Consider the following 20,080-nt stretch of genomic DNA (forward strand, 5'->3'; position numbering starts at 1 on the left):
AAGCGGACACTCGGCCAGCCACCCAGCCCACAAACTGTCAACCCATCAGTGCCTCAGCCAGTCAGGCGACCAGTCAGTCAGTTCATTTATTTAGTGAGCAAATCAGCTCAGTGGTGAATCGGTAAGTTGATGTCAGTCAGTCACTCAAAGAAACCGTTAGTGTATTAAGCCGGCACTCAGGTGATTAGTTAGTTTGTCTGTTAATCAGCTGAGTCGCTCAACCAAGTAATTAGTCGACTAAGTACTTTAAAAGCTGCACTGGAGCCGGAGGAGACGCAAATCACGGCCGCTGACACGTCGCAATTGTGTATTTAAATCATCTGTGCAGACATGGGAGCCAAACTTATTTGCAGAGCTGAAGCACTCGCACTTTTGACCTTCGCTGTGAAGGGTCAAGGGTCACCACGCTGTGAAGGGTCACCACAGCCCACGTTTGAAAAGGGGCGTGAGCTAATCAGTGGAGCGCACTCGCATGCACGTACACGCGCCTTATGCGGGGACGTCAACAAAGCGAGGAGGAGACGTCCTTCTCCCCTCAGGTAGAGATAACTCCACAAAATCTGTACGTAGTAAATAGTCGGTTGCAGTATTTCATGCTCTGTATATTCTTGCAGTTGGGAGATGGGGACGGCCAAGATTTCCCCAGCCAGAGGTTTGATCTGCGAACCTTCCCCATGAAAAGCCAAACGCATTTGTTCAAACCACAATCCCCTGCTCTGAGCGGTCTAAACAGAGGTCTGTTGTGAGTGAACGGGCCTCGGGTTTAGCCATCATGCTCCTACACTTCCTCCAATTCTCCATTGAAAGGGGGATTACTGGAAATTGGCTTGGTATAACAAGGGACAAAGACTCATCTCTCAACCTCTCCCGCTCGCTCTCCCTTTCTCTCTCTCTCTCTCGCTCTCTCCGACGCACACACACAAAGAAAAAAAAAAAAAGATTGCACATTCATTTAATTTCTAGTCCTTTTGATGCCTTTGGGAATTTCTGTGCTGATCTAAACCAAAAATACTTGCACATGTGCACACTTGGGCTGTGTGTTAGCAAGTACTTCACGGTACAGTATATGGCAATATATATTGCGATTCGATACAATACATTACTCTTCTTTTATTGATTTAACAGGTCGGGAGGTCATTGTTTTTTTCAGCTTGGAAGGCAAGAGGCAGTTTGACACACACACGGGGATTCGAGATCATTTGAAAGGATATTTTAAATCTGTTGAAACCAAATTATTATTATTATATATTTTTCCTAGCACTTGACAATTTACCTTTGCCACTTACTTTCTTAAAGAAATTGTACTTTCTTGAATTATGTTCTTAGTTGAATGCACTTACAGTAAGTCAGTTTGGATAAAAGCATTAGCTAATTGAAATGTAATTTTAAAAAAATATATAAAATGTATTGTATCGATTCTGGTTGTGGACCCATTTATACACAATCAAAAAACGTATTGCGAAAGGAAGCTATAGATAGTTTTGCGCAGCCTTTGGGCACGCAGATGGACGTGGGACACTCGGGAGGACAAAACGACCGAGGAGGGAGGGGAAAGCAACATTACTCAGAATATTTATTTACGGAACCGAAAGGAGACATTTAACAGAAAATTAGGGGAAAAGGGTAACTGAAAGGTTACAGAATGGAGTGAGGATACAGCACGTGATTATGGGAGAAACAAAAGTATAGGATAAGCTGAGGAAGAGGAGAGCAAGAAGCGGGGATAAAGAGAGGAGCTGCGTGGAGACTGAAGGACTGCAAGAGGGACGTGAAGACGACAGAGAGCAGCGATGAAGATGTGGCAGACGTGCTTTTTGCCTCAAGCCCACACAACATGAGGTAATCCTGGAAATAAAGGGTGGCAGAAGAACAGTTGATATGGTGTGACGTGAGCTCACGCACCATCACATATGTTGAGAGGGAGTCTGTTAGAGTCACTTTGCCTGTCGGTTATTGTTTCCATCTCTCACCTCGGTTGAATCAAACCAGCATGCTTTCATAATGCCAGCTGCATATTTGTCAGCCCGTAATCTGCGGTTTCCAGAAATTCCATGACTTGTCGGTGGAGGGTTGAGGGTGGGGATTTGTCAGCTTATCTACCCAATAACAATTATTTGAAATAAATGTATTTTCTCCCTGCTTTTGTCCATGCGTCTTCCCATCCGTCACCCTCTAGTGATTTTATTTTATTTTGTTATCTTTCCCCTATTAGCGCCAGAGGTTGTGTCACCCTCCGTGATGCTTATAGAATATCTTAAGAATTGTCTGCCTCTTTTTTCCTTTTCTTTTTTTCAGCTCTTCTCTGAAACCCCCCCGGGGCACATGACATTTCAAGTCTTTTCCTTTCCTTCTGGGGGCCTGTTGCATATTTTGTCGTTGTTGGTTTCGGGTGTCTGCGAGTTTCATCAAGTTAACTTTATATTTGTTAAATGCCGTTCGGAGCAGTAATAAGGCTAATGTCAAAGTTGTGAGAGCGATTAAAACACAATAGTTTTGGTAGTGGGTGGCTAGGTTAAAGTCCCACTTTATAAGAGAAATTAATTAAGGCCACAAACTAAATTAAGCTGTGAAAAATGTCTGCACTGGAAACCATTCTCAGCTCCAAGTTAAGATAACACGTGTTAACGTAAAATTACATCTTTTTTTCATTCTTTTATATTTATAAAGCTAGTGGATTATATTGTTTTACTTTTATTGGTGAGTTCCAACTGTAAAGCCTGTTGTGGAGGAAGCGCAGAGCGCTGCTCCTTCACCTTCCCCAGAGAAACATATGGGAGGATATTTTAACAAATACTAAAGTGGTGTAACTACACCCAGAGCAGTAATCCCAGCCATTTAAACCGTGAACAAACTAGTGAGGGTAATCCGTTCTACTTACACTATCAGTCACAGCGTAGGAGGAGAATGCACAGGAGGACTGTTTATTCACTCTGCTTGACCTCTTTTCACCCCTTCTTTCCCCTATATTTTTATTTTCCCTGCCCTTGCAGATATCATTTCTCTGGGGAAGCACAGAGCCTCAATTGGGTTACGGGGCATTACGGCAGTTTGATTTTGTTATAAAGGCATCCTAATAAAAACTGGGGATGGACACAGAGCAAGGGGCCAGTCCTACTGTAAAAACAATAGGAAGTCAACTCAACTGACCATATGGTGACAAAATGAACTCAAGAGATGGAAGGATGGATGGAGGCAGAGAGGAGAAGAATGTAAATGAAAAAAAAACTAAAGAGAGACAAAGAAGCAGAAAGGGAAACAATGATAGATGATACATTAAGACGACGTGGTTCAGACATTAAAACAGCAGACTATGATGACAGAGCTCTGACATGACACAAGTGTTATTGGTTCAGGTCTGCGATTGCATGTGCTTGCATTGTAATACACTATTTAAAGCTTTTAATACCCTAAACATGAGTGTAAAACACTGAGTTGATGCCGTTTCCCCCGATAACGCCTGGGCAAGGACGGCATTAGCGCGCGACAGATGAGGAAGCATTTCAAACATGTTTATCAATGCACAACTGTGGAGAAGTCTTGATGTCTGTTGTGGCGAGGGCTGTGTGGGCTGTGTCACACCCAATGTTCCCACCGGCACCAACAACTGGACAAGCATCAGGATTACATTTCTGTCATGATCCCAGAATGCAAACACTTCTTTTTTTCTTAGTCGGCATTAAGGATGATTAAGGTGTGATAATCTGGCAAAATGCAAGGCAAAACAAATGTCTGTGTAAATTAGTTTGCGTGAGGTTTTACATTCGTTGGGGGGCGGGGAGAGGGGGGATTTTATAAAAGCTTACGGAAGTTAACTTCATGTGAAACTGTTTAAAAAAAAATAGCATCACAGGATTTATCAAAAAAATATGGGAGAATTTAAATTCCCAGAGGGACTGAGCAGAAACATCTCAGCATGGAAACAATAGGGAGGCAATGTTTCAGATTCACAAGGCTGAGAAAGCAAAGACACATTTATTGGATTAACTGTCTTTCAACCCAGAGAAAGTAATATTCCTTTGTGTGGTAAGGTAGTTGACTTTAAAAGAGTAACTTTTGTAATTGAGGTTAAAACAATCACACTTTAGAAAGCACCGGCAGCATCCAACGTCAAACTTTTCTGGCCTTGGTAAAAAAAAAAGAAGGAAGAAAACAATCTCAGATACAAAAGAAAAATCTATGTACTTGCTTGAAAACCAGTGGGAATGTTTAAAAAAAGAAAAACATGACTTGAGATAACATAAATGGAGTCCTAGAGTTGTGCTGGTTGCAGCAAAGAGCCATTTTCTCGAATTTGAAAAGAACACAAAGCCAATATGTGGGCTCGTCCACCCCCCCGACACATGAGTGATTCATCAAGATGTAGGGGACATGATGCCATCGAGCCTTTCCATGCCTTAATATATTATCCATTTACTTCAACCCCGAAAGACGAAGAAAAAAAAAAAAAAAACTTTTCACGACTTGTCGCTCAAGGCTGTGCATGTTCAGGGTCGCACACTCATTGTGGCTGTGTGTGCAAAATGGTTATCTGCCTGCATTAAGTGCTTCAAACGTGTGTGTATTATGTGATCAATTGATTCAGGCATAAAGAGTAGAAATTGTACATTCTGCTTGCTTAGTAATTTTGATAGCGCGGGTCAGCTGTGGGTGGTCTGATGGCTTCATTAAGCACTGCAGAAAAAAGAGAAGGAAAAAAAAAGGGGCACAGCTTGATGCACCGCCACATACTTTTTAAACTGGCTTACATGAAATTAGAAAGAAATATATTCTCAAAGACTTCCGTCAAGGATGTTAGGGGCTATGAAAGGTTTTGTATTTGTGTGTGTGTGTAAAAGGATTTGAGCAATTAAAGGGCATAATTAGCATATGACGCCCTAGGAGTGCACAGCGGGAGGAGATGGGGAGGATAGTTTGTTGCAAAGATACATTTTGTAAGCCGTAATGGAGAATACATTGTGAGGTAATACTTGTGCGAACATTACCTCAATACTGGAGTAATCTGACACACACTAAGTGGTTGATCATATGACAGTGCTAATCTGTGACAAAACTCCAGCCACAGTGAGTTTGTTGGATGAAAAAGGGGATGCGATAGAAACATCGCACCTCTCTCGCAGATCACCGACATTGTTTACACAACGCTGTCATCCACTTGCTTACAGGTATCCACAGGTAAAAGACAGTTCCATACTTTTCATCATGAAGGCCAAGACATTTCTTATTCTCTTACTTCTCATTTTTAATAATCATCCTTACCAAAATGCTGGGGAGCGCTGGGGGAAAAAAGTTAATATGGAGTTGCATCCCTGTTTACAGGTGCCGAGGGACGACTGACTGAAAAAAAGGGGGGGCCGATTAAAATGAGAAAAGACAGAGAGACACAAAAGGTGGGAATAGCTGGCTCACGTGTGAAGCAAAAGACAGAGACAACGTGGAAGTGAGGGGTCTGGGTTCAGAAAAGGTCACGACGTCGTGAGCCTGTCTGACTACCAGGTCAGTTGCCTCCTCTTTCCTGCTTCCCAGGTGTGCTACGCGTCACTGATGTGTGACCTTTAGCTATGAACCAACCATTTACTCCTCTCTCTCCACATGTCTTTGAGCTTCATGCCCCTGCAGACTGTGCCAATCTGCCTGCCCTGCAGTGATCACTTTTAATGGTCAAAGCCAGGGTCAAGTGCGCAATTCCCATATAAGCATATTAGAACTACAACTGTAATTGGCCTAGTATGCAACTCATTAGCCTTTGGAAGTAACACTAGTGTTAGTGCCTAATAACTGTGAGCCTAATGTGTTCCTAATTAGCCTTATAAGCCACTCACATTTATTATCTGCTTCTGCGAGGTGAGCATTCCATCTCACCAGGCCCAATTTCTGAATGCCCTTCTGGGGAGAAACTACAGCAAAAAAAACAAGTATATCTGACTTTATTGTGCAATGGAAACACTATCCACATGGGTTAGTACCTTAAAATAGAAATTCACCCCAGGCTGCCTACACCACCAACAACTAAGGATGCACCAGGCCCACTTTTTTGCAGTCCAAGTAAAAGTACATTTAGATACTTGCCAATACATTGTATATGTATGTGTAATACAACTTATATATATATATATTATTGCTGGGTAAAGTTGAAAAAAATACCTCATTAATCACATGATATTTCTGCGATTAATTGCATTATGCGCCAAATTCAATAATAAAGTAGAAACTAGTCTATTGCACGCTTTTACAGGGTAAAACACCACGACACAACAGTTTGTGACAAACAATTTGGAACACTAATAACTGTACATTTATAAAATAACACCGCCAAACTGCATGCTGGGTACAGCTCGCTTACTATCGCATCAAAAAGAAGCTCCGTCTGAAGCTTTTGGTCCGATGCAGAGTGCTATATTAGTGCAATGACTCACACAGCATTTTTCCTCTCCCTCACAGAGAAAAAGTATTACAACTTTAAAAATGCAAAAGAAACACTGATTACTCATATAGTTGCCTTGAAATTTAATTTCACCTGAGGTGTATATTATGAGTGGTGTGCAGTGTGTGAGAAAAGTAGGGCGGTCAAGCAAACAGTTATTTTCCATGAGCAATAAATTGGTCATGGAGGAGGAGGATGCGAGACTACTACATTCTGTCAAAACACATTGTAAAAAGAGAAGACGCCGTACAACAGAGCATCCTGCAAACATCTCGCATCATGACCACTCAACACCTGCACTGCACGTTCGCTTCCAACCTTGGTTTGATAAGCTTTTAGACCTGAATGGCTTGGCATACCGACGAAAGAGCTCATTTCAGAAGGAGCCAGCAATAAAGCCACTGGAGAAAAGCTGCTGTCCAGAACCATTCTTGTTTTATTGCCTAAAAAGAACTGCCTGCATTAAAGCTTTACCCTGTGTCCAAGTGCTGTAAATGCAGCCTCACAGGCTGTTATGACAGCAATGTAACTTCTTCCAGCCCAGCGAGCTACAGCTGTCTGGCCGCCGCCAACTGCAAAGTGGTGTCAGTCTCACAAGGGAAATGGAGAGCTAGTTGCACTAATCATATTGCGCTCCGGACTCGGCTGGTGGGACTAATTGGCTGGTCAATAATCTGAACAGCTGGGAAAGGGAGTGACCACCAGTTGCTCGGTTGAAACAAGGGGTGCAACAATCATTGCAAATCAAGCTCCTCATTAAAGACATGATCTGTCAGCCAGAGTTCAAAGAACCTTCTCTTACTCTCCTTGTTTATGTCCACAGTGGAGCCAGGTGAGGCTTTCCCAGCTGGGGGGTGTTATCATTTAGTGATAACACTCCATAATTAAAACGTTATATCATTTCCTGCTCACAGAAGCCACATATGTGCGCTATAGTCCTTGAAACCTTTGGGGGTGTGGACTCACTTCTCTGATCTATTTTTCAAAGGCAATGTCGCTGCATCCAGGGCTTAGTGGTTGATTTGAAAAAAAATTGAAAAAAGCCAGAGCATTCCTCGCCTATATCAGTATGATAATGGCTGCAGCCAGACCATTCCCCAGCACTGACACAGCAGGAGATACTGGAGATAGGTCTGGCATTGAAAGACTTTTTCTCTGATGACTCACTCACTGACAAATGAAGGGTCAGGACCGCACTCGGATCTTGATTCGAGATGACCGGTCCCCAAGCACTAAGGTGAAACAGTTTTCCATTCAAATCATTCATCATAATGATTCATTTCCTCACATTATTTGGCTCCCCATGTCTCTCCTCTGCTGGATTGATAAGTGAAGTGATGATGGGCTTGTTGGAGGTGTTGGAAACTTGGCCACTCAATGAGGTACTTTAAGCTTCCATACAGAGATAATGATGTGAGTGTGCCTGTGTTTATCTGTATTTATCTGTAGATGAAGAGCGTGTAGTGATAGCACAGCCGCGATTCCCTCACCACATGAGACTTGCAATCTAAAATAACGGCTACGTTGTCATTACACGGCTTAAAGCTGTGTCAGGGTACGCCTTGCCTTGGTGCGGGAAATAAGCAAGGAGATGTCCACTATTTCTTGCCAGAAGAAAAGAATGCATAGTTGCTGACCACTTCCCAAATCAAATACAGCATGTCCCCTGTGTACAAATATCAATGTCCATTGTGGCTACTGTCACTCCAGTGACAACACGCAACTTACCAAAAGAGTAAAAACGGTTCAGACAAAACAGACCTTGAGAAAAAGAGTGGGAGAGAAAGTGAGAAATTGAGAGGGGAAGAGAAAGAGACCAGATCTGACATGAAATGGCATTCAGCATTTATCCTGACTCTGGCTTTATGCTAAACTGCTTCAGTTCATCGTGTTATATATTTCCTTCCTGCTGTGTGTGTGTGTGTGTGTGTGTGTGTGTGTGTGTGTGTGTGTGTGTATTTAATAACTTATTTTGGGGGCATAAACAACCCGTCAGTTAGACAAACTTCGAGTTGTAATTCATCATAAATCTCAATGCAATCGAGCGACTCGGCTGAGCGCTTTTCTAACTTTTATCACTTTCAGGTGAATGTTTCTATGTGGATAATCAGAGGAGTCTCGAGATTAGAGATGCCCGCCCCTCACACCCGTCTCCTGCATCCAGAACACCGCTGCGTGGTCGAAAACGTCTCCCAGGTGGGACGGTGTTTGGCGGAGCGAATGAGAAGCAGGAGAAGAGCCGGTGAGACCACGGTGATGATTTGACAGGCCCTGGAGAAATGAATGCTTTCAAAACGCTATGTTCACATAATTCAATAATTCATAACCAGTCTGATTAACTCTAGGGGTTGCTTTACCGAACAAGGGCTCACTCTGGCCACAAGAGCACTATCCTCAGGTCAAACAAGGAAAGACAGAAATCTGCCTCTCTCATTTTGGCTCGCACGCTTTTCTTGTCTGTACTTACCCTCTCATGACAAGTGTTTTCAATAAGGTAGTCTTATGACAGCCTCTCTACCATGCATAGAAAGGCAAAGAAACACACACACACACGCGCGCGTGCACACAGGCTTTAGCTCTGTGCAGAGTGTTAACAGGCTTTCTGGCAGTGAAGCAGAAAGACTAAGAGTTTAATAAGACAGAATCATCAGATATCTGTGACAGGCAACATGTACACACAGCTCCACTGCATGCCTTTCAATCTTACAACCCAGCACACAGTGGAGACTGTGTGCAAGCACGGGCATATGTATTAACGTGTATCCTTGTGTGTTTGGGAGTGTGTCTTATGTGCAGCTGTGTGCGTGTACGAGAGTTTGTGTGTGTGGCCTGTGAACCGTCACAGCGACACAGGTCTGTCTGGGAGGATAAGAGTGAGACGTCTTATCAGCCATAAGCCAGACAGACACACAAACGCACACTCTTAGACACACATACACACAGTGGGATAGATGCCACCCTCATATCAGCTGTACAGCGAGGTCTGTCACAGTGTGTGTGGGGTGGGGGGGCTAGCAGCAAGGAGCGAAGAGGGACGGGAGTGGAGGCGAACAAGGGGGGTAAGGTGAGGAAGTAAAGAAAATGGAAAAGGAAATGGGATAAGAAGAGAAATCACAAGAGAAAAGTATAGAAGAGGTGGGGAAGAGGGGCAAATACGAGATTACAGTATTTCCCTCTGGGGATAAGAAGTGATGAAAAAAGACAGGGATGGATGATCAGACAACATGTATATTAACCAGTTGCAGTTAAACAGCAGATCCAGGAACCAAAAGATCTGACTTTCTCGCTATCAGTTGTCCTGATGCAACTTGAAAAGGAGCTCACGTCAACTGACAACTCAAGACAGTTGTAGAGCGGGTGATGTGAGGGTTAAAACTCCTGAGCATTGACAACGGTGAGACATGGACGATTCGATGCAGCGACGGACACACACACAGGGAGACAGGATTCAAACGATTGTCTGTCCGCTAAGTTGTTGCTCTCACATTGCGGTCTGCTTATGGATGAATAGTTTCATTATGTTATTTGAAATGCTGCCTTCAGAACATTAATTAAATTGAAAATCAGCCTCCCTGGCTCACTTACAGTTTTACTGTTGATTGGTGAGCATTGTCACTGCAAAATAAACAAATAAATAAATTAAAAGAGACAATGAGGGTTAACCCTTCAGGGCCTTTTTCTTGATTTTACATAATTTCTGAAATTCTCCTTTTAAAGTTACTTGCATATGTGATATATACCCATGTGTTATCTAAAATTGCAGCACAATCTCAGCTCTCTACATAATGAGACAAAAGTGTAAAGACAAAATGCTAAATAACGTAATCTTGATTTTGGAAATTCTTCATATCTTTTGTGAAAACATAACTTTACTTAGATGGTCGAACATTTTTGATGCTTTAAAATTGGTTTAACAAAGGTCTTAGGTTCACAAAAGCAGTGAAAAATGTAAATAAAATTTGTAGATACATGTAAATAAATGTTGAAAGCCAAATGTATGTTTTTTTGAGTAGAAATGTGGTCTGTTACTACTTTCAAGTCTTTAGGGATTTCCCTAAGGACCTACCTACCGCTAAGGTAATTGGTAGTTTCACACAAAATATTGACGGACACCTGAATTGACAAATAGTGGTGAAAGGCGGAGCTCCACACAGACTTGTATCGGCTCCTGTTACATGCACACAGAGGAGGGGGCCGGAAAGTGCAGAGTTTGGCAGATTTAACAGCAGCGGATTTGGTTTTTCTGGGCCGTTTTTTCACGAAGATATGGATATTAAAAAAACGTAAACACTGTCAATCTTGCCGAAGTGATCCAAGACCCCCGGAGGTTAACATAGGAGTATATGACAGATTGACTGAACGGTGGTTATGTGAGTGACTGCATGAAGAAAGGAAGGGATAATTGAGTCGGTTAATTGACTAACTAGTCGAGAACGGCTCACCAAGCAAAGGAGAGAAAGACATTTCGGAAAGAGCAAGTGCCTATACCTCTGATGAATGGCACTGAGAACTCAATGTTCACAACAACAAGGAAACACGCTGCTCTTCTCTCAGATTTAACAGGGCCGGCCCAGACATTAGCCTCAGAAATGTCAGGAAAATGGCAAAGAGTTAGCAGGGAAAGGGACAAGAGAAAGGAAAGAAGAAAACCAAAGAGAACAAGGGACGGACCTGATATCGGTGGAAAATTAGAAGAACAAGGTTAAAGAGAAAGAGGGAAATCAATTCGTGACACAACCTGATTATAGAAATGTCAAAGGGACGAATTTAGAAGGGTATTTGAAAGGAAGAAAAAAGAACCAGGAAAGCGACACGGGAGTGGAAAGGGGTGGACAAGTAGATTGAAAGTGGGAGATGGAAAACCTTTGGCCACTCAGAAAATTTGTTCGAGAAGTGTTGGAACGGGGGGGAGGAAAAGGGAGGAGGAGAGGGAGGAATAACAGCGGAGGAAAATAACTTGGGAACACACGCCATCATTCATTGGGAAAGCAGGCCTGACACTTCCGCATCAATAATTCAGATGACTACGGCTAATGAGCGGGATCCAAACAAATCACCCCTGAATTTACTAGGAGAACATTGAAACATTTCACTGTGCAGAATATGGCAGCATTATAACGGCAGTCGGGGCTGTACTGGCAACACACGGGGGAAACGGAGTCAGACACACTATCAGTCTCTCTTGAACCCTCAGATCATTCACAATTCATTTTCATAAGGGAAAAGCATTGGTGTGTGTGCATGTATAGAAAGAAGGAAACCAAAAGGAAAAGACCCATTTGGCAAAAGACGAAATCAAAAGCAGAAAAATATCGAAAAGCCGTTGACAGTGGTTATGGCTGGAGTGCAGGAGACACGGGAAAATGTGAGGACAAACCCAGACGGCACTATTTGGGAGGACTAAGCCTAGATCAAACCCAAAATGGTGTTTGTCGCATGCGCCCACACACGCACGCAGACACACACAAGAATCAACTTCCTTCTTCCCAACTAACTGACAACAGCATCCACACAGCAAGGGAGTATATTATTGCTACAATCCACATTCCCCACACAGTAAGATAACAGACACACATTTATACAGGCTGGTTGTTTACTGGCGACAATAAGTGGGTAAAAACCATCTGATCTCATACAGTCTCATACTGAGCCATTAAGTCTATGGGCAAAGACTACGTAAACTGTGAGCTCTGTTTTTTCTCTCCAATGAACAGACCAAGAGTCAATAACGCTTACACAGTTTTTAGCTTCATAAGGCTCAGTCTAACCTCAGCAAGTGACTTGGGTTATGCCCTGAAGGGCCTACCCGGTGGTTTATTACACCTCTGTGTGCAGAGGTAGGCTCTTATTATTCCGATCCACTTATTAGACTGCTCCCTGGGTGTGGTAGCAAGCCCACTACTTTGAAATCTCTATCTCTCAGTAGACATATAACTCTCTAGATATATGATTCTCCTTGCCTCAGACCTGCTGCCCTGGACTTTTTTTTCTCCTATATTTTCATCCCCTGACTCCATGGGCCTAGGTATAGGAAGTGCTTACATTGGTTCTTTCTTTGTGCTGTAGTCAGCCTTAAGACAGAAACACAACACAAGCTAGATATAATATCTAGCAGGGCTGGGGTGATGAACGAGGGAGTATTGAAGGGATATAAATATCTTTTCTCTCTCCATATAGTTTTTTCCATTCCCTGAGGGGCATATAGCATGATTTTTAAGGGCAGGGGATCGCCACTGGATCCTTTATTTATTTTATTAAATGAATTTCTTCCTCCAGGACTGTCACAATCTTGATCAACTGAACTTTCTCCTCAATTGTTTTTTTTTTTTTAAAATGTTTTCAGGCATCTCTTTATCTATCCACCCACCTGTGTAACTAACCCGATTAGAAAAATAAAAATGTACTTAAACATTAAACTTTCTAGGGCATGAATAACTTTGGCCAGAGACTTTTAATATCAGTGCTTTGGAGTCCGATTCTGACAGTAAAACAATTCTCCTTTGGCATGGTGCACAACTTTGCTGCAAAGAGTTGTGCTGTCCTGTGCCAATCGGATATTTCACTGCAAACAGCAAGACAGCTGACCCACTCTGCCCCCATGTGACCGTGTGCTTCCTTTGCTGAACCTATATCAGTCAGACTATGTGCCAACGACGCGGTTTCACGCGGACCCGTTTGAGTTCTTGCCTATTTTTTCCCGATGAAAGCAAAAATACACTGAAAATGATAATTGGACAGTATATTGTCATCATACCAGCAATTTATATGTCTGTAGAAAATTTAACGGAGATGAAAAAAATTGTTGAAAAATATATGTACATGACATTTACAATGAAAGTAAATGAAACATTCTTTACATTATGAAAAGCACATTCTATGTAGAAAGAAGGGCTGGCAGCAGCACACAACAAACGTCTGCGGCTGTGTCCACGCAGACAGCGATGTCGTTTTTGACCCCTTTCTTTACTTTCTGCTATTGTATTGGCACAATCAAAAGCCGGTACTCTATGGAGCCGTGCAAGATCCTTGTAATAACAACTGGAGAGATTCTGTCGACAGAAAACGCCACAGGGCTTTCATTATGATACAGAATTAGACATATATATATATATATTCCATGTCTGTGATATATTGTACGGATAAATAGGCCACTGAGGGCTAACTTCTTACTTGATAGAGGTTTTACATTCTGCTCAAAATAAACACAGATAATGGGACAAGATTTTTTTTAAAGCATTAGGCTCCTCTGTGTTTTTCATATATATATATATATATATATATATATATATATATATATATAGAAGTAAGCCCAAAACAACAAATTCAAACTGAACCCGAAGCCTATGGCACCATTTTTTAATATCAAAGTTTCTTCAGTGCTCTATCTCTCTCTTAGCCTTCTCACTCTCTCTTTTCACTGAGAAGGCAGAGTAAAAATGTACTTAGCGCACCAGTGAAAGAGAGACATGCCCAAGTTGTTTTAACCGCAAGGAGTGAGTATAACAACCAAGGAGAGGAAATGACACGAGGACAAACCGACAAACAATGATTTGAACACCGACTTACAATTTAAAGTATTAATGTAACAAATATACATTTCAATGTTTGGAGGATTCAGCCTTACATTTTAGAGCTAAAGCCTGTCGTGTCCAGGGCGAGCCGAAGGGCAGTGAGGGAGCACAGAAGTTGGTGAGGTGAATGCAAAATGCTGCTTCACCATTTTGTCCATTTCCAACTAAATAAGATCTCCCTCCACCTCTTCCTCCTCCTCCTCCTCCTCCTCCTCTTCCTCTTGTGCCATGGCCTCAGGCAGGCCACTAGGAAAGAACATTTCTCACATTATAACCCCTCAACATTTCTCCTGTGGCTCATTGAAAGTATGTCTGTGTATGTGGGCGTATGTGTGTGTGTGTGTTTGTTTGTCCTGTCTACTTGGTATAGAGTCACACAGTATGGACCAAAGTTAAATGTTGGGAGGCAAAATATGGAAGTCAGCGGCAATGTCGATGGTAGAGGAGCAAACTAACAAAAGCTGGATACATTTCAGCGCGGTAAGTGATTGAGAAAAGCTCTCTGTCACTAATTAGATAATGCAGAGGTGTCCTTGAGCCGGTCAGTGCCCAACAGCAGAGGCTATAATGGGCAGCTCCCTTGAGTGATTTTGTGAATGTGAATCAAGGTATTGCTGAAAATAAGCATTTGTGTCCGCAGACTGTCCCCTTGGTAAAAATGCAGAAAAAATAGGGGATTATTCAAGTTATTTCTATCGCAACTGCTGAAGACGTTATAATTTGGTTTTGTTCATCCGCAGACGACTGTCGCATTTTTTGAATCCCCTCAAAGCTGCAATAGAGAGAATGGTGGTCAAACTAGCGCTTCCTTAGTGCTGGAATATCAACAGATCTTGCACCAAGGAACTATCAAGTTTATATATTTGCATTTAACCATTATGGGATCAATTTGACTGGGCTTGTTGTGGATAACATAAAGTGAGTCAAATCCAACACATTTGCATGGCGGACACATGTGCTCATGTGAATTTATGTTCATGATCTCTTATTAAATAAAATAATCACTTCCATAAATAAACTGTGCTTTACATTATCGTTTTAACTGCCTCTAAAGCTCACTTATACACTAGTGGGAACAACAATATGGCTAAAGAAGTCACGGTACTGTAACAGACAGTCACCTCGACAGCTAAATGTGAACTTAAGTTCTTTACAGCAAGTGAGAAACGTCCGCTCATTTTTGCACAGCTGCACTCCGACGGTTGTGACACATTCATTACACATTTCACAAGCCATCAACATTAGAAAAAAATGAGGTGTTTACAGTGATCTGGAGGGCAAATATGTCAGTCTCAATTATTCATTCAATCCCTCTCTCATTCAAATGCTTTTTCCAGCGGTTAATCTGTCCATTTATTCATCAGTTTGTTCTTCCACTCAGTCAGCTCTTTCTTCATCCCTTTGTGGACATGTTCAATTCTTTATACGTTCAGTCAAATATTTGTCCACTCGTTATGTATTTGAACAAGCATTCCATCGTGTATTAGTTCCACACTTTGCCCGCTCTATCAATTTCCTATTCATAAGCTAAGTCAGCTGCAATAGGTGCCGATGAGAGGGTGCAACAGTAAAGTTACAACAGCACTGCCACCTGGTTCACAGACCTTGGTCCATAACAAAATATAAAAACAAACTAATGCCTGAATTGCAATGATTTGAGCCCCAAATCAAAAATCAGCTAAAGCAGAATATGTTCACCACCAGGGTAGAAATGTGTCTCCAAACACAAGAAACAACCTTATCAAAAGCAGAATCAGTGTACACAGATTAGCCAATGTAGCAGGCCGAGTGTCTCTAGATGATCTAACTAAACCTAACTGTAATAGCAAGAGTGACAGAGCAGAAGAGCAGACTAACGTGACGCGTACCTGGTTCCTTCACTGTTTTCTGGACAGCTCGCGAGTTCATCTTAACTACTCCTGAACCCTACCAAAGGGCAAAGGCACAAAACGCGAGTCACGCAGATAAAGCGTTCAACTTAACATTTAGCCGTTTAGAGCTGGACAGCTGACCTACAGGTGAGCCAGACGGTGCTGTTATTGGACCACAGCCATACATGATATAGTTTGACAAACTAAGCTCACAGTTTACTAAGAGGATCGAAAACTGTTTTGTCAAAACTGCTATCGCTATTAATATTAACGCAAAAACCCAAATGAATAATGTCTGCATAACTCTAAGTAATTATTATTTTTGTTTCACTAAAGTGTGACTATGACAGTTTCCCATTTCTTGACAATCCTTTGCATTTTCATTGAATACTGCAAGGTCTTTTGAGTTGATAGGGTTTGGTAGTAGATGGCAGACAAAGCATTCCTCAGTAGTACTCTAAGTAATACAAATGCATGAATGAGAATGTGCAGTATTTTTCAAAAAGACAAAATTTCTACAGCTAACAAAAAGCAGAAAGGCCCAGCATATAGCTAGATAAAGTAAAGATGCTGTTTCCTGTCATCTCCCAAACACACATTATTTTCTGAAGGATATAGTAGCTTTGGTTTGCATCGTTTTAAAATGACAGCAACAGTCACAAACACATGAATACAATCACAAAGAATGTGATCGTTGCACTTTTGTCAATACACAATTGTCAGCTTACATATCCCTAAAAAAAGTATGCGTGCCATCACTATTATTAGAGAGCATATTACTAACCAAAAAAAGTAATATTAATCGAGTCAACTGATCTCTGCAAGTTCTCAAGGACAGCCTTTTTTCAACTATGTAACAATTCAAAGAACTAAGAAAAGAGACCATATTACTCCTGTATTAGCTATTCTGCACTTGTTCCCTGCATGATCAAGAAATATATATATATATATATATATATATATACATATATATATATATATATATATATATATATATATTCATTCCTTCTTCTCACCTACAAAAGCCTTAAATTATGATGCACCATCATATCTTAAGGAGCTTATAGTATACCATATTACCACACTAGAGATCATAGTACCATACTACCCCACGAGGGGGGGGGGGGGTCTTGAACCAATGTGAGGTGCCAGAATAGAGCATGTTGTATATGTACAGATTGTAAAGCCATCCATGAGGAATTGTACATGTTGGGCGAATTGAACTGAACAGCAGGTGAGCAGACACAGGCCTGATCCCAATCTCCACCCTTAAGGACTCACAAACTCCCACGAAGTCCGTGAGGGTTAAGGGCTGTCCCACTGTCACATATTTGAGTGCTTAAGGGCTCTCTGACAGACATTTTGACGCCTTTATGAACCATTTCCGTAAGTCAGCATTACATGCCGACTTCGCTCAAGACCATCACCCACAGTACAAAGCAATGTGACGCTAAACACGCAATTCCCAATGGAAGAATTGAGACGTAAAAAAAAAAAAAAAAGATAAACAAAGGGGCAAGAAGGCGTTTAGCCGAAATGCAAGCAGATACATTTTTTTTTTACATTTATCAAGCAATTCTTTGACAAAAATGTGTAAATAGATAATTAAAAAATGACTTCTCATCTCGCGAGGAAGACATTCAAATCAGTGAATAAAAAGTATTAAATAAATAGGGATTTGAGGGTTTAGGAACATTGGGATTGGGCCACAGTGTGAGCAGACCGCTCTTTCAGCATAGTGACAAATGACAGATCGAGCAAACAAGCGCTTTCGTTTTGCTTCCCTGGCAGCTGAAACACACCTACTGTAAAGCCAATGAAGAAAACACATGCATGTCTCTTAAACTAAACCAGCACTGGCGATAGGCAGCTTCCCGCAGTGACATAACTCAACGAGCATTCAGCTATCTTTGAGGTTAACGAGAGATGCTCGCCAGCATGGTCTAACGTCCGTATTAAGGTCCCGTGAAGTAAAACACAGCACTTCCTGTCGTTACAAATTTCAAAATAAAAGTCTCATTGACGACAACCCAGCAACGCTGCGGAGTAACGTTTGTGAAGCTACCTTTTACAGGATACCGTCGACGAAACGTGAGCTAGCCACATGAGCGTCCTAACGTGATGCCAAACCATGCACAGGCTTGTTATATTATGCAGGAAGTCAAAAAAAAAGCTGAATCACACAGGAAATATTCCACAATAACGTGTAAAAATAGAAAACGAGTGCTTCTTTTATTTAAGGTTACGTCATTGGAGAGGCGTTCACTGAACCCTAAAGAGCAGCTATTGTCATGTCTTTCTGTCAAAAACGTCCTGTCTACGGGACTAATGCTCGCTAGCTTAACCCACAACAGCACAGTACACTTGACACACTCGTGACAATAAACAGCAGAACAATAGTCCCTGATTTTTTTATTTCAGCGGTTGAAGCATTACCTCCTTCTTCTTTTGTCCTCCCCCGGGTGGCAGACATAGCAGCAAGAGGAAGAAAACAGACAGAACCGGCAGGTGGACGAGGGATTTAGCCCAAACAGACGCCATGACGGAAGGATGCTCTGACTGAGAGACACGTCTCCGCCAAGCCATTGGAGGCTGAGTCGACCAATCCACGGGTAGAGAAGAGCGGAAGCTTCTGGAGTTTGTAGTTTTTTTTCTGCACAGAGCCGTTGACTAGCACACATGGTTTATACTCACATCTAGAGGTCATTCTTTTCATTTAAGCTATGAAGGAAGTATCAATAATGAACTATTGAAGCCACTATAATTATACCAAGGCCCTTTGCAATAAGCTATTTCATTTTAATACACTGTTTACACTAATACCATACTTAAAAAAACACTTAACATGGCATCCTGACCTCAACAGTGTAGCATACTGAGAAAGGCGCATGCTGCTTTAATTTAGGTGTCAGCAGGAAATAATTAATATAAAACGAGCCAAAAAGAAAAAGGCTATGGAAAAGCCCTTTGTTTGGTAATTAATTACACTGATTTTAATGTAGAAATAGGTCTAAAGGAATAACTAACGGGGTAGAATTAGACACCACGTCCACAGTTGAATGGAAATTTCTTGTTTATCAGATGCATAAAAAAATACAGTCATTATTTAAACCCACATTAGACTGACTGATGGTGTTTATTAAGCACACTTTTGTAGCTTTTCGGAGCACATCCGCTATCAGACAAATTATTCAATGTGCATCCAAAGCCATTGGGAAATGGTTTCACTCTCAGAACATTTGCAGAACTTGTCTCTCACTTTATTTTCTGAAACAGTGGTGAGATTATAGAGTTAATTCAGGGGGACAAATTATGTATGTGAAATCATTTGAGGATGACATGTCATCCTGTCTCTCCATGAAATTACACATCAGCACAATCCAGTTTATAGTTTATTATCCCTCCACTAACTAATACAGATCACATTATTATTTTGTTTAAAGCTTTCTAAACAATTCTTTCCTATTTTTTGGTTTGCTTGTAATACTGTAATAATTGTATACATACATTTGAATATAAATCCAATGTACTATATTCTTCTAAATGGTAATAAGAGCAATAACAAATTACAAGTAACACTAACAAATACACAAGTATAAAAAATGACCATGAGATGGAAGAAGTGATTACAAATGTATTTACTGTGACTCTCTCTCTCTCTCTCTCTCTCTCTCTCTCTCTCTCTCTCTCTCTCTCTCTCTCTCTCTCTCTTACATATTACAGTCTTGCTCAACCAGTTCATCCACTCTTTAGCAATTTCATCATTGAAACCTCCCCAGATTTCTTGGGCTTGATTCCAGACTTTGTTGACTTGCAAGGTGATTATGTAACTGAAGTTGGTCAAGTTTTTAACACAAATATCACATATGTTCGTATGTACAGTTTACATCTGCTAAATATTTTTGTTCTGCTCAGGCTGTTTTCTGAATTGAATCATTTGGTTTTGGTTAATTAAAATTGCAACTCTATTTTTTAAAAACCAAAGTTATAATTGAAAATGCTTGTTTTGTCCAAAATCGAAATAAATCCACTTTCACTCAGAGTATTGAGAAAATAAGAAAAATATTTAAATTCAAGATGCTGTGCTTAAATGAAGATTCAGTCTTTGGATTTTTTTAAATAATAATCACATAATAGACAAATTGTTTCAAAACTAAAACTGCACTGAAAATTCTGCTGTCATGTAGCGATATCAAGAGACATGTACGCTGTTTTTT

At 41.2% G+C, this 20,080-nt stretch overlaps 1 protein-coding gene across 1 annotated transcript in view; it reads right to left on the reverse strand.

Moving 5' to 3' along the window:
* tusc3 (tumor suppressor candidate 3) overlaps window positions 1-18,434 on the reverse strand; it is a 57,144-nt gene extending 38,710 nt beyond the window's left edge. Inside the window, exon 1 of the mRNA XM_068592593.1 lies at window positions 18,300-18,434. Within this exon, the coding sequence (XP_068448694.1) occupies window positions 18,300-18,404 (105 nt within the window). The 5' untranslated portion in view covers window positions 18,405-18,434. The remainder of the gene's footprint in view (window positions 1-18,299) is intronic.
* Between the last annotated feature and the right edge of the window lie 1,646 nt (window positions 18,435-20,080).

The sequence above is a fragment of the Clinocottus analis genome, unplaced genomic scaffold, assembly GCF_023055335.1.
Source record: "Clinocottus analis isolate CAN_PGR_092001 unplaced genomic scaffold, fCliAna1.0.p SCAF_27, whole genome shotgun sequence".
Taxonomy (NCBI): Eukaryota; Metazoa; Chordata; class Actinopteri; order Perciformes; family Cottidae; genus Clinocottus; species Clinocottus analis.